This window comes from Heptranchias perlo, chromosome 24 (assembly GCF_035084215.1).
Source record: "Heptranchias perlo isolate sHepPer1 chromosome 24, sHepPer1.hap1, whole genome shotgun sequence".
Taxonomy (NCBI): domain Eukaryota; kingdom Metazoa; phylum Chordata; class Chondrichthyes; order Hexanchiformes; family Hexanchidae; genus Heptranchias; species Heptranchias perlo.
Window position 1 is genome coordinate 9,214,416 of NC_090348.1, and position 17,885 is coordinate 9,232,300.

At 44.7% G+C, this 17,885-nt stretch overlaps 1 protein-coding gene across 1 annotated transcript in view; it reads left to right on the forward strand.

Annotated features, from left to right (window-relative positions):
• The first annotated feature begins 204 nt into the window (after positions 1–204).
• The window catches only part of recql (RecQ helicase-like), a 33,414-nt gene continuing 15,733 nt past the window's right edge, over positions 205–17,885 (forward strand). Inside the window, exons 1-7 of the mRNA XM_068004731.1 lie at positions 205–302; positions 2,033–2,100; positions 4,360–4,557; positions 7,590–7,769; positions 10,857–10,963; positions 13,598–13,796; positions 15,077–15,243. Coding sequence (XP_067860832.1) covers positions 2,085–2,100; positions 4,360–4,557; positions 7,590–7,769; positions 10,857–10,963; positions 13,598–13,796; positions 15,077–15,243 — 867 coding nt within the window. The 5' untranslated portion in view covers positions 205–302; positions 2,033–2,084. The remainder of the gene's footprint in view (positions 303–2,032; positions 2,101–4,359; positions 4,558–7,589; positions 7,770–10,856; positions 10,964–13,597; positions 13,797–15,076; positions 15,244–17,885) is intronic.

Sequence of the window (17,885 nt, forward strand, 5' to 3'; positions counted from 1 at the left end):
GGGGGAGGAGGCCCCGCCTCCCTCTGGTGCCGAGTGATTGACGGGGGGAGGAGGCCCCGCCTCCCTCTGGTGCCGAGTGATTGACGGGGGGAGGAGGCCCCGCCTCCCTCTGGTGCCGAGTGATTGACGGGGGAGGAGGCCCCGCCTCCCTCTGGTGCCGAGTGATTGACGGGGGAGGAGGCCCCGCCTCCCTCTGGTGCCGAGTGATTGACGGGGGGAGGAGGCCCCGCCTTCTGTCTGGAGCCGCGCGCGGGGCGCTGCCGCTTCCTTCCTTCAGCTCCGGTGCTGAGCACCGATTACAGGTTTGAAGCGGCGAGTACCGGGGCGTGATTTTCTCTGGCGGTGAGGGCGGCGGGGCCCGTGTCTTTCGGTGGATTGGTTTGGTTTGGTTTGGTTTGGGTTGTGGCGATGCCAGTCTGGCGGACGGTCCATAAACAATCCGGGAATTTGAATGAAACGGCCGACACCGGACGTGGTGATGTCATGGAAAGGCCTGCGGAGCTTTGCACGGCCTTGGTGTCTGGGTTAATGTTATTCGTTGTTTGTTGGCCAATGGCGAGTGCTCTAAATGCTGATTGGTATTTTATTTTTTCCTTTGCAAAAACCGTTTTGCAGATTAAGCCCGAGGTTTCCTCATTCTGAAAGTTTTGATTCAATTTTTCATCTGATTTGCTTGCAGGTCGTTTCACCTATTTTTTAAAAAATATAATTGAATTCAGAAAATGAAACAAAACCTGGAGATCAGGAAGGGGAGGGTTGTCATAAGTTTCCAACAATGTTCCAGTTGAGAAGTTTAAGGCAACACCTTTTTTTAAAATTAAAAATAAGATCATGACAGGAGGAACATATGACTTTGAACCACTGGTTCCCAAAGCTCTCCACCGCTGACTGGGGTTTTCCCCACATGTCTGAGTCTGTTGTAGACTAATTGATAGAGATTGATTGCTGTGATTAGTCAACAATTCCACTGTCATTGTATCATGTCGCTACCAGGATGGTAGAAGGTGAACTAGATGGACTTTGGTCTTTTTTCGTCTAGCAATTCCTATGTTCATATGACTCATTCAGTGTCTGGTACTGTGATGGCAGGCCGCCAAATTTGGCTTTAGAACTGTGACAGATGTAAACGTTTCCGAGCTGAAAATTCCCAAGAGGTTTCATGTTGACCAAATTCTTTGCTGCAGAATCAGCCAAGATTACCAAAGTTCTCAAGTGTCCTAAACACAGGACTTTTATGATTGAATAGCGCATGAACAAAGGCCAAAATTCAGATTCGGACCAGAAGGTGTTGACAACAAAACAAACAGTGGACAAAATGACATTTGTAATCAGAAGATACATCCTTGTATCCTACATGTTAAATACAAAATGTGAAAGGTTACCAAACTCTGGTTACGTGGCTTGCTCTATATTGCCTACTTGGATGTACGGTATTGCGTTAGCTGAGTTATTTCTGTGTTTTGACCCTCTTTTCCCCCTCCCCCACCATACATGTAATGTAACCCAGGACTGTCCCAGCTTTTTGTAGTTTTGGACGGATTAGTCTTGTACCACGGAGCCTCATGGGTCACTTTTCTATTAATTTGCTCCAATCCCAGCCCGCAAGTACTAACAGATCTTGGCAATTTAGCATTTATGCAGCAACAAGGCAACAGTGCCGTGAACAACCCTGTCCAAGGTCCTCGGAATTCAGACCGGGCAAACACGCGAGAAGGAAATCGAAGCGCAAATAGAACGGTGTTGCATGGGCTGGATTGCCAGAGCTCGTGGCCATGGGGCCCACAGGCTGTAGATTGGGAACCCCTGATACAATCTGTACCGCAGAATGCCATCTGTGCATATGTCGTGATTTGGAAACACCACTGCAGGAACTAAGTTGTTACAATGCATTTAAATAATGTTTAACAATAACAAATGGTCAGGATGAAAGCCTTGCGGAAACTTTTAAGCAGGGAGGCTTTAATATGGACCTGTAAAAAGCCAGGGATTCTTACAAATGCCACTGCAATTCACTTGGTTATATATTTTATAGGTTTTGAAGGCATACGAGTATTTCTGAGGAGTGGATTGTTACTGTTTCAGGAATGGCTGATGTTTCAGGTGAGTTAATCACTTGCTGTAGTGGCACACTGTTAGTAAGAACTCTGTTTTGATGTATACTTGGTGAATGTTGTACTCAGTGCTTGAGATAGTCGGCATTATAGGCTCCTAGGGCAGAGTACAGCTGCCTCAACGTTGAGCTTTAAACTTAACTTTGGAAGAGCATCTCCTGCACCTGTGTAACATTTCTGCCCTAGCCGAGTAGGTTGTAGAGCGAGATTACCAATTCACATTTAGATTTTATGAGGAGTTCTGCTGTTGACTTGTGGCCACTAGGACATGAGTTGAGACTGACCAAACTAGAGGGTTTATTCACAGATCCCAGTGCTGAGCCTTGCAAGATGGGAGTGCAAGTTGGAGATAGGGCGACAGCACTTTCGCCCCGATTCTTTGACCTGCCATCTATTGGGTCTTAGTGCTGGGAGCATAGGGTTGCTGAATTTCCCCATTTAGAGCTAACACAGAGAAGAGATTCTAATCTGATCAGCATGAGCTGCATTCAAACCGATGTTGCAGAGGTGAAAGGGCAGGTTCCTCATCCATTGTGTGCCCAACTCCAGATAGGACAATGTTAAGTCGCAGTGGCGCCATGATTCATTATGTGGGTACCCCAAATCACTGTATCATGCAGCGGTAGGATGCAGGTTTGTGCCTTTGATGAATCTTTGGATCTTGGTTGTGCCATCAGAGAGAGGAGACACTTAGAGGGTAATTTTAACCTAACCCGGACTTCGAGAAACTGATATGATCGGGTGCAATACTGTTTTTACACCCCACCCAATTTTATTCCCTTGAAGTGAATGGAGAGTAATATTGGGCGGGGTGGAAAACTGGCATTCCAACCGATCCCATGGGTTTCCCGCTCGGAGAGTTAGGTTAAGATTACCTCCCTAATTTTTTTTTTGTTCAAGCAATAAAAGCAGAGTAGAAGGCGTTCTAGATTTGCTCAGAATTTGTGTCGGCCAGACTCCAGTTTTTAAATCTTTCTCTTCTGCCTTAACCAAGATCAGTAGTAAAAATAAGACATGTGCGCGATCAGCTAATCTCATTTTGAAGTATTATAATTTTGTGGACTTAAGTACATGGAAATAATGAAGTAGTTGTAAGGGAACAGACAGGTGTGCAAGTGAATCTGGTTATACAGTAGGAAATATTACTGGAGGAAGACTGTGTAGCATAATCTAATTGAATGGCGGAACAGGCACGAGGGGTTGAGTGGGCCTCCCCCTGTTCCTATGATAAAGTGATAGGCATGGGTATAATAATCTACCTAAGTATCTGTATAATTTTTGTTTAATCATTTTGTTTTTGAATTAAAATCTGACACTAATGTTATTTGATAGCCAAACAGTTTGTTTAAAGGAAAGGGTGAGAGGAACACATTTACAGATTGTGTGAAGACCGGCAATTTGCAACGTGGGGGTTGATTGCCCTGCCCTCCCTCTCCACCCCACTGGTTGCTCCAGTCCAGGCCAAGCTATGGCTGACTTTGGTGTACTGAGCCATTACCTTGACTCGGCAGCCCTGTCCCCTGGCAGGGCCTTGCACCAGCAAACTGGGCAGAAATAAGAACGTAGCTGCAGGCCTGGCTGTTAGCTTTGGGGTATGTGGCCCCAAAATCAACCTGGTCTTGTTATATAAAAAGAAAGAGGACTACTTTCCTTCTGTGCTTGTTGCTGATCCTTCTCAGATTCTCCAATCTGAGGCAGTCACTTACAATAGGCCCACCACCACTAGCTACATTGGGTGCCCTCTGGGTCTGGGTGCTCAGCTGGCAGGAGGGCTGGAAACACGTTGGACCAGCTCCTGTTGCAGCCATAGGTCCTGCTCACCCCTTCGGAGGAAGCCCCAGCAATCCCGGTCTAGAGAGCCACCCGATGGCTCTCCGCCCCCTAGACTTTTCCTTGGAGCAGAGGTCAGGAAAATTGGCCCCTTGGGGTTGGATGTTTGGTTGGCCCTCAGAGTGGCTTGAGCCAATAGTTGCTAGTTTGCTAATAAAAGATTTGTTAAACCTGTATGTTTTCCATAGCACCTCCCATTACAGGGACATCACTGCAGAACTATATACAGAAATTTAAAACTACAGCAATAATATCCACTTAAATGCTATTTAATTTAAGTTTGGGTTACCAATGTTTGTAAAATCTCTTAGTATTTGAATTTTCCACTTTATGTAAACGCTTCTCATACTCTTATTCTGTTCCAATGCTATTGGTGGAGTAACTTGAGCATCTTGGTTAAAAATTATATTATATATAGATCTGGAGGAGCAATTGGCATTGATCGACAGTGAGATGCAGGCCTTGGAGGTCCAGATTCAGGAACTGCTGCAGAGACAGCAGGTGCTGCAGGAAAGGAAGCAGCGACTGAAGAAAAAGATAGAAAAACTGTCCGACAATTATGAGGCCGGATCGAGCGCAATGTCAAGGGCATCTGCAGAAGACTGGAACAAGAAAGGTATAGTGAAACCAGATCAGATCTGATCCACTTTTGTTTGAAGAATGTTAAGAAAGAAAGACTTGCATTTCTATAGCGCCTTTCATGACCTCAGGACGTCCCAAAGAGCTTTACAGCCAATGAAGTACTTTTGAAGTGTAGTCACTGTTACAATGTAGGATACACAATTTGCGCATAGCAAGGTCCCACAAAGAGCAATGAGATAATGACCAGATAATCTGTTTTAGTGATGTTGGTTAAGGGATAAATATTGGCCAGTACACTTTCGAATAGTGCTGTGGGATCTTTTGCGTCCACCTGAGAGGGCTCATCTGGTTTAACGGCTCATCTGAATGACGACAACTCCAACAGTGCAGTACTGTCTGACCTTCTGACTCAGAGGCGAGAATGGTACTGACACCCAAAGTACAAAGCTCCTTTTGAGATCACCTCAGTTACAGCTGCTCGCCCTTTTCGGTCCATCTCCCAGCCGTGTTGTTTCCAGATCTGAGAGTTGTGTTGGTTCTAGTTATGAAGAAAGGCTCAAATATTTGGGGACAGAGGTTAAGGATTGGGGATCACCGCGAGCTAGCGAAGCAGTAACAAAGGGGACATAGACTCAGGAATTGCACTAGAACAATGAAGGGATGAGTTCCACAAAATGTTGTCATGTGGAAGGTTATTAGTACGTGGAATACGCAGATATGAAATTGACAGGCAGGAAAGGAACAGCTGGCCCATCCAGCCAGCCCCACACATCATGATGGCTGGAGCATCATGACTAGACACTTCCTACCCCCTTTCTTCCCTCTCCACCACAGCCATGTAATCTTCTGGGACAGGCAAAAAAAAACAAAGAAAAGTCCAGGGCCAGTAAGGGAAAAAATACTCTGTAAAATTCTTCTCCAATCCCTTCCGGCGATCGAAACCCACCGAGGAGATCAAACGGGCCAAGTGTTATCTATGAAGATACTTACCTTCTATATGATGCGATCTCTGCTCCAGTCAAACACCGGTCCAGCTCCCTCTTGAAGGCGTGTGGAAAGTCAGCACCCACCACACCAGCTGACAACGCATTCCAGTGGCTCATTACTCTGGGAAAAGAAGACCCGCCCAACATCCAGTCTATTCCTACTCTTGCATAGTTTAAACTCATGTCCCCTGGTCCTCCCCAAATGCTTTAGCACAAGTGACTATTGAGAAAAAGACTATAACATTTAACTGGGAATTGGTTAAATATTTGAAAAGGAAGTCTATAAAAGGATAATGGGAAAGGCCAGGTAAATGGATTAGATTTGACGGCGGTAGTTGGACATGGTCCACCCAGCCTGCCCCATAATCCTGTTCCTCCTGGCTCACAAGGAGAGCTTAAAAAATTTTGGCCCTCTCCTGGGCCTGGGCCTGTTCCTGCATGGCGCCAGGTTTCCCTGACGAGACCAATAGTGGGCACCGAACACGTGACTGGGTGTTAAAATCTCGTCAGGGGTCTGAATGACATCATCAGACGCCGACCGTCCCATTTCAGTGAGGCCCTCGTCTGCCTGGGCCGACGGCCTCGCACTCTGGCCAAAATACGCCTGGAAAAAAGGTGCGTGGCGGAAGTAGTCATGGATCCTTGAGTAGGATGCTGCTCTGATTTTAAACCCCCACAAGCCCCATTCTCGTCTGCGAGTTAACCTTGGGCCTTGTGTTTCTACGAGCTGCTCATGATAATTTGAACTTTTTGAAACTGTAAAAGTTCCGTAGGTTTCTTGCTAAGGGTCTGCAAACACCCCACCTCAGATCTTTAGTTACAGTGTCAGCTGAAGGACTCGTGGTAATTAGGACCATATTTGGCGTTCACACAAGTACAACCACAAAGTCTGCATGGTGGATTTTACAAATTTGTGTCGAGCGTCACACAACATGAGCGTATATCGGAAATTCGGGTGCAGTGGTGTGCGAACCATGTGTGATTTTTCCATCCATCTTTCGTTATCGAGTCGACTGTAAGGATTAGCGCTCCTGCCACAGAGCTTCACGCAATGGCAGCGCATGTTAGGAACTCCGTCAAGATCAACACACCCAGCAGAGTTTTCTTTGTCCGTTAATTTTAATGGATGGAACATCACATGGGGCCGCACTGACCTCAATGCCCAAATATGCGATAAATGCTCCCACCGTGGAGCTTTGTGCTGGGAGCACAAATTCATAAAATCCCCCCTTTACGGCAAAATAAATGCTCCATGTTGCTAGAATGTTTTATGCAAGTTAAAATGACTTTAAGTTATGTTAAGAATGTAAAAATGACTGGAAGTAGAACAGTCTGATTGCAATTATCTGTAAATTGATTGTAAATGTCAATTAGGAAGATAAAAAGAACTAATATAATACGTTATCATGCTCTCCGGACGCATCAAACCACTTTACAGCCAATGGATTACCTTTGAAGTTTGTTGTTATGTAGGCAAATGTAGCAGCCTATTTGTGCATAGCAAGGTCCCACAAGGAGCAAATGAATAACGAGATGAGCTGTTTTTTGATGGTGGTAGTTGAGGGAAAATGTTGGCCAGTACGCTGGAAGAACTCCCCTTCTTTGAATACTGTCATGGGATCTTTTACATCCACATGAGCTGACGGACAGGGGCTTGGTTTCATGTCTCACCTGAAAGAAGGCACTTCCAACAAGTAGCACTCTTAAGTGTCAGCCTAGATTATGTGCTGAGGTCAGTAGTGGGGCTTGAACCCACAACCTTCTGACTCCGAGCTGAGAGTGCTACTAACTGAGCCAAGTTAAATTATAGTAGAAATAGTTGAAGGAATGCATTATATGTATCCAAAAATATTAGTTATCCATATACAGGATACAATGCAAGGAAGGTTGGCTGGGTTGGATGTTTATATATAGATCTTTAGAAACTTCTCTTTTATAATATATATAATAATAGTAGTAGTACTGAAATTTAAATGCTGAAAATTATGGTTATTACTTAGTGATCAACACTGTGGTCAGTAGTTTGTTTTTTTTTGCAAATGTAGTTTATCAGTATAATTTATTTTTTATTCCTGGCTAGATTTTTCATGGTCACAGAAGGTTGGCGAGGTTTTGAAGAGCGTTTTTAAACTGCAGACCTTCCGACCGCTGCAGCTTCAAGCCATCAACGTTACAATGGCAGGAAAGGATATATTTCTGATAATGCCTACAGGTGGTGGGAAGAGCTTGTGCTATGAGCTGCCAGCTGTCTGCTCCTCTGGTATGTACTGCAAGGTGCTGATGTTGTTCCTTTCAGTAATGCAGTATTTTATTTCCATCCCAATTCATTGGTACGTTGTTAGTTATCAATACTTTTGAGTGTTGAAGAAGCCTAAGTGATTCTTGTCATCTGAATTTTTTTTTAAATCATTATTTTTTTCTTTTTGCTTTTACCATGCTTCAAAATATTCATGTTTAAACGGTGACTGCTGCTCACTTCAGGAGTACTGGCTTGGGAATGTTATAAAGAAAGAACTTGTATTTGTATAGCACCTTTCATGTCCTCAGGATGCCCCCAAACTCTTCACAGTTAATTGATTACTTTTGGACTGTTGTGTAGGCAAACTCAGCAGCCAATTTGTACACAACAAGATCCCACAAACAGCAATGAGATAAATGACCAGATCATCTGTTTTAGTGATGTTCATTGAGGGGTAAATAATGGCCAGGACACTGGGGAGAACTCCCCCATTCTTCTTTGAATAGTGCTGTGGGATCTTTTACATCCACTTGACCAGACGGGTGGAACCTCGGTTTAAAGTCTCATCCGAAAGACGGCTCCTCCGACAGTGCAGCACTCCCTCAGTATTGGACTGAAGTGTCAGCCTCGATTATGTGCTCAAGTCTCTGGAGTGAGGCTTGACCCCATAACCTTCTGATTCAGAGTTGAGAGATCTACCAACTGAGCCAAGGCTGACTCTAGAACAGCTTGGGACCATCAGTGAGAAGAAAGTGAATTAAATTCAGTAGGTACAATTATTAGCTTAGGTGGCTTTAGTGACCTTGTCCATTTCAGTGACCTATTCAATTGCAGTTCTCGTGCTGATTAACCCTACATACAATGAAAACTGGTGTTTAAGTCACACCTTTGTTTAGTTTCTTTTAACCAATAGACTAGTTATAAAATAGCACTGGGATGCACACATAGGGCTCGATTTTAGCACCCGCGATCGGGTGCGTTCCTGGCGGGGGGGGCTACGAAAATCGGGGATTCCCGTGGCGGGTCAGGAGCCCAGCTCCAATCCGCCCCATTTCCGGGTTCCCCACTGACGCGCTCATATGCGCGCGCAGCCCCCGCATGTGGGACTCCCGCCGGAGCTATTTATCTAGGTATTTCAGGTCGTTTCGAGACCTGATTAACGTGATATTTTAGGAGGGTTGGGATTTTGCAAACAACTGGGACTGTTTCCCGTACTGGGGGAAACACTCCCAGTTCAAATGGACGTGTTGCAGCCATCAGCCTGTGGCAGCTGCAAAGGTCCATTTGACGGGTGGGGGGAGACCCTCACTCATTGCAGGAGGCCACTCTGTCACTTTGGACAAAGTTTGGCCTCCACCATCCTCCTCCTAACAACAAAATTCACTAACTTGCTCACTTACCCCGGTGTCCAGACACATGTACCTACCTTGCGGACCCCCTCAGATGTACATCTTCCGGATGGGGGCCGCCGTGGCTGCAGTCATGACCTCCTCGGAGAGCAAACAGCATCACCAGCCTCGCCGGCCATGCCGTCTACCTCTGACACGTGGAGCTCCACAACACAGTGCTGTGACACATCCACCTGCACAGCAGGAGGGAGGGCAAGTGTAGAGAGAGATGCGTCGCAGAGGGCACTACCCTCGCCACAGGGTCCACAGACTGAGGCTCAGCTTCCTGGACCTCTCTGAGCAGCAGTGCACACGGAGGCTCAGAGTCACTCGACATGTAGTCGTGGACATCTGCAGCCTCCTTCATGCCGAGCTGCTCCCAGCTGGCCCGAGCACCATCTTCTTACCTGTCGCTGTCAAAGTCACCACTGCCCTCAACAACTTCTCCTCCGCATCCTTCCAGGGTGCCTCCGGGGACATCGCCGACGTCTCTCAGTCATCTGCACAAAAGAGCCCTGCAAATACACCTACACCCACTTTGCAGTGACACAATGGGTGGCATCAGGTGTGGGTCTTCATTGTGATCCTCAGGAAAGGGCTTTATTGCACAAACCAGACAAGATTCGCAAAGACGTGACAGTAGTGGTGCCAATATAATATGTAATGTGAGTTGGTCAGAAATTAAGTATAAGTAAAAACCATGACAAACCCTCAAACACCCTTGTGCATCCCCTTCATACTCACGACATGTTTGCCTTATGCTGCCTACTGCACATATGTGATGCATGCCCTGTGGCTGCAGCACAGGTAGTGGCAGGTTGAGTGAGGCTGACTGTGAAAGAGATGCATGAGAGGGTGAGTATGAGATAGAGCCATGAGATTGTATGAGGATTGGGTTGAGTGGTAGTGGCGGGATGAGTACTGGCGAGGTGAGTAAGTGCAGGTAAGATGAGGATGAGGTTTGAGTGGGTGTGAGGGGAGTTGTGACAGAGATAGTGTTGGCAGTGCAGAAGGAGTTGTGGGGTGGGGGCAGTGATGTGGCAGACGGAGTGTAGGGGAATGAGTAAGTGTACTTACTTTGGCTGATCTACTTAGATCATTGCAGCGCCTCCTGCACTGTATGCAGGTGGGCGATATGTTGGTGGTGCAGGTGACCTCCTCTGCCACCTCGAGCCAGGCCTTCTTGGTGGCAGAGGCAGGCCGCTTCCTCCCGCCCGCCGGGGGGAAGATCTCTGTCCTCCCCCTCCTCCACACCCCATCCAATAAGAGCTGGAGTGAGGCATCATTAAACCTGGGAGCAGCCTTCCCCCTGGGCTGCTCCATGCTGTAATTTTTGCTATTTGTTGCAGCATCAGTCAGTGGAGAACCGCCCCTTTAGATAGAGCTCCTCCAGATGACAGATCTTACTGCGCATGCGCAGTCCGCCCGCCGCGCAGCTTAGCAGCGGGGAACCCGGAACAACAGGCAAGTGGATCCAATCAGCCTGCGATTGCGCGCGGGGTAGACTGATTTCACCGGGCGCGTTACCCACGCGCCCAATCGACCCCCCGCCACCATGGTAATATCGGGCCCATAGAGTTTAATGATAAAGTTTAAAAAATCCCACAAAAACTTTAAAGGTGACTAGAATTCATTGTAACTTGGATTTTTAAGAAGTACTGATGGTGAATATATATTAAAAGCTGGTATAGGGGAAATAATTGCTCACTTGTTTGATTAGGATTCACTCTGATAATCTGTCCATTGATCTCGTTGATGGAAGATCAACTAATGGTCCTAGAACAATTAGAAATCCCATCCACCATGCTGAATTCCAACAGCAGTAAGGTAAGAAAGAAAGAACTTGCATTTATATAGCGCCTTTCATGACCTCTGGGCATCCCAAAGTGCTTCACAGACAATGAAGTATTTTTTTGAATTGTAGTCACTGTTGAAATGTAGGCAAACGCAGCAGCCATTTTGCACACAGCAAAGTCCCACAAACAGCAATGAGATAAATTACCAAATAATTTGTTTTAGTGATAAATGTTGACCAAGACACCAAAGAACTCTACTGTTCTTCTTCGAATAGTGCCATCGGATCTTTTACTTCCATTTGAAATCAAATGCATTTTTAAATGTTGCCTATCCTTGTAACATACTACAGATGTTAGTATTGCTTTGTTTGATATGGCTAATTTGTTTAGTCTGAATGAGGGAGTGGAGGTGTACAGACAGGCTCTTCCATTTATAGACCTCGGTCCCAAACAGTGTCATTTCCAGTGATTTTGACCCTTGTATGCAACCATTCAAACACACAGTTAACCATCAAACACCGAACGAGATCTGTCCAGGGATGTCCTACCCTTTTATCTTTGTGGGCTGCATACTGCGTTCTATGGTGCCTCGAAGGCCATGTATAAACCGATGTTTCCATCAATTAGCTGATATCTCAAGTTGCTTATCCTAATAAATCTTGGTGCTCTGATTTTGGATTCATCCACCAATGAGGTAACAGCACTAAAAATAGTGCTTTTTAAACCTCCAGGCAACAGGAAAACCTACAGGAAATATCAGCAAATAAGGATGAGTGCAAAGACGATTGAGTTGCCTGGGCTTCAAGGGCCATGTTGCTGAGGCTTGGGCCCTGAAATTTGCGGGGAGGGTGCGGGAGGGGAGAAGAGAGACCGCAATCGGGTGAGGGGGGGAGGTTGATAGGCCGCGATCGGGGGGAGGGTGGGGAGAGAGAGAGGCTGCGATCGTTTTGGGGGTTGGGGGGGAGAGTCACCGATCAGGGGGAGGAGGAGGCTGCGATCGGGAGGGGGGGGAAGAGGCCACGATCGGGGTGGTGGTGGGAGAGGCCGTGATCGGGACTGGGAAGAGATATCGGCAATCAGGGCTGGGGGAGGGGTGGAGGCTTTCAATCAGGGCTGGGGAGACCAAAGGATTTTATGACTGGCCGGGCGGAGTACTCCTCCTCCTGGTGCACAAGCAGTGCTGAAAGAGCCACTTACCTTGTGGAGCTGGCAGCTGCTGCCTCTCTTTCACTGCTGGGTTTTCCGACCCCTGGGAAACCCGTGCAGCAACAGGAAATTTTAAATCAGGCTCCCAATTGCGCTGGGGGACCCCAATTTAAATATGTTAATTAGATTTCCTGCCTCACTACAGCGGGACACTCAGCCGTCCTGATATCCACCGCCTTAATAAGGGGGCGTGCATGGCACGTTGGGGGCCATGTTCCTCATATTTAACTCTTCAATATCGAGGCCTTGGAGGCTGCAGGTTGGACACCCTGCAGTGAGGCTACGGGAAGGTTCTGATTCAACACAGAATCTCTGAGCCTTTTATGCACTCAGCAACCACTACAGACCCTGACATCTGGAGTACTATATATAGTTCTGGGCAAGGCATCTTTGGAAGGATATATTGGCCTTGGAGGGGGTGCAGCACAAATTCACCAGAATGATACTGGCGCTAAAAGGGTTAAATTATGATCGGTTGCATAGACTAGGCTTGTATTCCGTCAAGTTTTGAAGATTAAGGGGTAACCTAATTGAGGTGTTTAGGATGATTGAAGGATTTCGTAGGGTAGATAGAGAGACTATTTCCTCTAGTGGGGGAGTCCAGAACAATTAGAGCTAGGCCGTTCAGGGGTGATGTCAGGAAGCAATTCTTCACACAAAGGGGAGTGGAAAACTGGAAAACTCTCTCCAAAAAAGCTGTTGAGGCTGGGGTCAATTGAAAATTTTAAAACTGAGATCAATGGATTTTTGTTAGGTAAGGGTTACGGAACCAAGTTGGGTAAATGGAGTTAAGATACAGATTAGCCATGATCTAATTGAATGGTGGAACAGGCTCATAGGGGTGAATGGCCTACTGCTGTTCCTCGAAAATTATGGTCAGTGCCAGTGCATCCAGCTCATCAACAACTGCAAAGTTGACTACCTCAAGTTTGACGAGATAGTCGACTGTGTGTCAGATTCAGAGCAAAGTTCTGCCTGACAATGGGCATTTATCACCTTGTGTTCATTACACCAGTGTCTACTGTGAATTGTGAACAAAGTTTTTCTGCAGTTAACTACAAAGTATAATTGCACCGGCCTTGCACCATCTTCACAGGACATTCTTTTGAGGATCCTTCAGAATGGCCCAGTGACGTTACACTTTGAGCTAATGAAAGATCCATTAGACCTTCACTGGTAATAATGAGCGTGTGTGTTGGATCATTGTTTACCAACTTCCATTTCTGTTCTAACATCCACACAGACCTGAGTGCTGTAAAGTGAAAAGCTTCTTGGCAGCAATTGCGATCTGGAAGTGACGTTGAGTGTTGAGCTCAAAGTTGAGCTTGCTAACCGCTGCTGAGGATATGTTTGTTTTACTAATTCTCTATATTTTGATAGTGAGATTTGGTAACCCCTCCTGAGGGACATTTAGTTCCCGTAGTACAGTAATTATTTATAGTGATACTTTCTTTGACAGGAGCATGTAAAGTGGGTCCATGACGAAATGCTCAACAAGACCTCCAAGTTGAAGCTCTTGTATGTGACCCCAGAGAAGATTGCTAAAAGTAAAGTCTTCATGTCCAAGCTGGAAAAGGCATACCAAGCGGGATGCCTGGCCCGCATTGCTGTGGATGAAGTTCATTGTTGCAGTCAATGGGGTCATGACTTCAGGCCTGGTGAGTACTAAAGTCTTCAGAAGTCCCAATGGGGAAAAGTACCTACAGCTTTGCACTTCATATGATAGTTGTATATTAAGAAATAAGACAATATGCATTGAATTTAGAAGGCAGTACATTAATAAATATTCCACATTAAGAAAGAACTTACATTTATATAGCATCTTATCACGTCCTCAGGACAACTCAAACGACTTCACCTCCAATGAATTATTTTTAAAGTGCAGTCACTGTTGTTATGTAGACAAATGCAATGGCCAATTTGAGCATAGCAAGGTCCCGCAAACAGCAAACGAGATGAATTACCAGTTGATTTTTTTTGCCGATTTTGGTTGAGGGAGGAACAATGGCCAAGACACTGGGAGAACTCTGCTTTCTGGAGAGCGTGATGGGATTTTTTTTTATGCTCATCTAAACGGTTTTAACATCTGAGCCAAAAGACAGAACCTCCAACAATGCAGCACTCCCTCAAATTGACGTTTGAACCCGTGGCCCTATTAATCTCCTACCAACTGAGCCAACCTGAATACAATAAAATTAAAGTAGTTTGATCTATTTACTGCTTTACTTTTTAAGTGCAAACTGCTTTGATTAAGGGGGGTAATTTTAACTTTTTGCGATAGTGTAAAACGGATGATATCGGAGGGGCCGTCCGTTATACACCTCTCCCGGTTTTCCTTTCCACAAACTATGAAATTCCCAATTATTTGAAATCGTGACTATTTACTTAAGTACTGTCAAATTTATGTTGCTGCTGATGAATTATCAACTGACATCAGACACCCAGTAGGATTGTTTGACAAGATGGCAGAAGCCTGCTTTTTAGCAGTAATATTTACGGCTTTAGAACCCTGGAAGACTCGATTTTAATGAGGAACCAATTAGTTGTTAGAACTATACTGCTTTAAATTAATAAACTTTTGGGTAGTGTGTCCGCTCACATCATGCATGTATAGTACTAGCATATTTTAAGAGATTATGGGGCCAAAAAGTGCTGCTGTTTGCAACAAATTGTTGTGTTGCCATTTTCCATTAAACTTTCAACTGAGTTTGAAAGCAATATTTTAGAATGCTACAGTTTAAAAAGCTTTGTTTTGATGGTGAGTACTTGATTTTTAAAAAATTTACTGTTTATCCAAACACAATTAAACAAATGACTAAAACATTCTTGTTGGAGTAAGTTCTCAGAAGTAACTTTTTGAGGGAAACGCTTAAAAGATTAGGAGACGTCTTTCCTGTAAGTGCTTTTAGAGATGAACATTAAACCTTGTTTCCTCTAGACTATAAGAGCCTCGGTATCCTGAAACGGCAGTTCCCGAATACTCCATTGATTGGATTGACAGCAACTGCAACAAGCGACGTCTTGGAGGATGTGAAAAAAATCCTGTGCATTCCCAAATGCCTCACGTTTACAGCTTCCTTCAACAGACCCAATCTGTTTTATGAGGTACCTAATATTGAACAATTTGCATGTTATTTGTTTTGTACATTCTTTGTTGTACATGTTGGTTTCACTTTGAATTTATACAGTACAAACCAAATGCACTGAAATTTAATACACATTATCACAAACCATGTTCTTCATACTTTAGGATTGGAGGATGGTGAGTTTTCTAAATCATAACTAGCAATGAATGCAGTTTTATGGTCCATGCGTTAGTTAGTTTAAAGGAGGGGGCGTGGGGGCTATGATTTTGCTAGGGGTTCTCAAACTTCATTCCCCACCCTCAACTGCTGGGGGACAAAACCATGAAGGTTCACAGCTGTTACTTAACTAAGTAGATTTAAAAGTCCTGTATTTTCCAAGCACACCAGACGCGACATATAAACCGTCAAGAAAAGTGTGACCACAATAAATTGCATCACTAAGGTGCATTTTGAGCCCTACAAATGTTCGTTGAGGTGTTGTATATCTGTATACACCTCTTCGAAATCTCAGTGCCAGTAATCTCGTCACCTCTTCGAAATCTCAGTGCCAGTAATCTCGTACATTCTCTCAATTTCCCTCATGTACTGTCTCACGCACACACGAACATACAAACAGGAAGGTCATCCTATCCACTAGATGGCACAGCCTTGTCTGCCACCCTCCCAATCTCTCGTAATGCTAACTCCTGGAGGAAGCAACAGCCAATTTCAGGTAAAAATCTGGAAAATTTCTCACTGATTCCCTAAACCAATCAAGCAAACCCTAGGAGACCACGTTTACCCATGATGTATCACTAGACGTTCTTAAACTAACCACCTTTCCCTCCACCCCATAGATCCTAATTTCCTTGGGAAGGTAGGGCAATACTGGCCTGGAAACAAACACCTGCATTCATAGGGCGGGCTGAATGATCATAGGCTGGTTATCCCATTTTACCTCTGATATACTTTAATAGTTCTGGTGCCAAACATTAATCCATCACCTGTCTCAAAATTTCTAATGTGCCCTACTTGCATTACCTCCCTCACTTGGCTATTCCATATGTTTGCCACCCACTCTTGGTGTGAAGAAATTGTATCTAAACCATATGTTCACTCATTCTTGTCTAAGTTTGAATCCATATCCCTTATTTCTAGAGCTTCTCTTAATATCTTACATTCTGGATCCAATTTATTGATTCCCTTCAAGATCTGAAATATCTCAATAAGTCACCTTCAGTGTAAACATCCCTAGCAGGCCTTTCGTTATAGATTGAGTACCCATTCCCATTTATTAGATTAGTTGCCCTTCTTTGCACTCCTTCCGAGGCCAGGAAGACATGTCCTCCTCCCCTTGATGATGCACAGACGTACACTGTCACACTCTACTCACGATCATCTCTCACATACTTTAGCAATACTTTCCTCATATGTTTTCTCACATTCTCGAACACTTGCAGTTTTACTGCCTCCTCTCTATCTGTCTGTCTGTCTCTTACGCATGTACGTTAAGCATTGCAAATCTTGGTGTAGATCATTATGCCTGGGGTTGGGAGATTTGGTTAACATCCCAGGATCTGTTGTTACACCTCGGTCAGGGGGTTTATTTAAAACATTTCAGGACCTACAGATTCTGTCTTTGCAAAATGTGGGTCTCGCTCTACCATGATAATCCAATACGGCAACAACTCTGCTGTTATTTTCCCATAACTGTGGCTTTACTGAAATCTTTTTCTGGTTATGAATATAACAAGTACATGGTAGTAATTTAGTAATGCATGGGGGGACAATGTGGCTTTTCTTTTATATTTAAAAAAAAAACTTGGAGATCACTGGCAATGTCAGTGAATATGTCTCTAACTCAATGTGCTATTATTGGATGGTTGGCCATAATGTCTGAGTTGAGTGGAGCCTAACATAAGCAATGTTGTGGTAAATAAGACCCAGTATTGAAACAGTTGAGTCCGAACAAAACGGTTGCATGTTTCCAGGGCGTTCTGTCACTCAAATAGCCTGCCATATTTGTGTAGGTTCTTGACCACCCCATTTAATTGAGTGTTGTCCACTGACTCATATTTTCCACAGACTTGTATTTTTCCCCCTTTTTCTAAGGGTGGAAAGAATAAGGTGACAAAAATTGACTATGTGAATTATAAAAGCTGAAGCCCAGGTTGCTGGCCACAGCTACAGAGATAAGGTGCCTGAAGGAGGAAACGATGGATGAAAATAGCAGGCAACCATGGATAGAGAAGGGGCAGAAAGGCTGCTATTTCGCTATTTCACTCCAAAAGCCAGTTTATATTTTTTCTCCAGCAATTCCAATCAAATGAGGAAGAAACAAGTGTTATCTACCTGTATAATGTGTCCATAACAATTTAGTGGCGATGGTGTCTACCTAGTTAAAAGTACAGCATAGTCCCTGCCAATTGTCAGGAACCCAGCATTTTAGTCATACAGTCAGTATTAACACAGTTTTGCCAATAGATGGCTAATTGTGTTAAATTAAAAGTAATACATTTTTACAACTTATGCTTTTGGACCTGCTACCAAAAAACAATGACCCACCATGTTATCAGGCAGTCTTTCCTGAACAGAATGTGCAAAGTGCCCTTGGCCATCAATCTTTTTGTCAGGTGAAGAAACTCAGCGTATGAGTGGACCGGCAACCTATTTTCCTTGCAA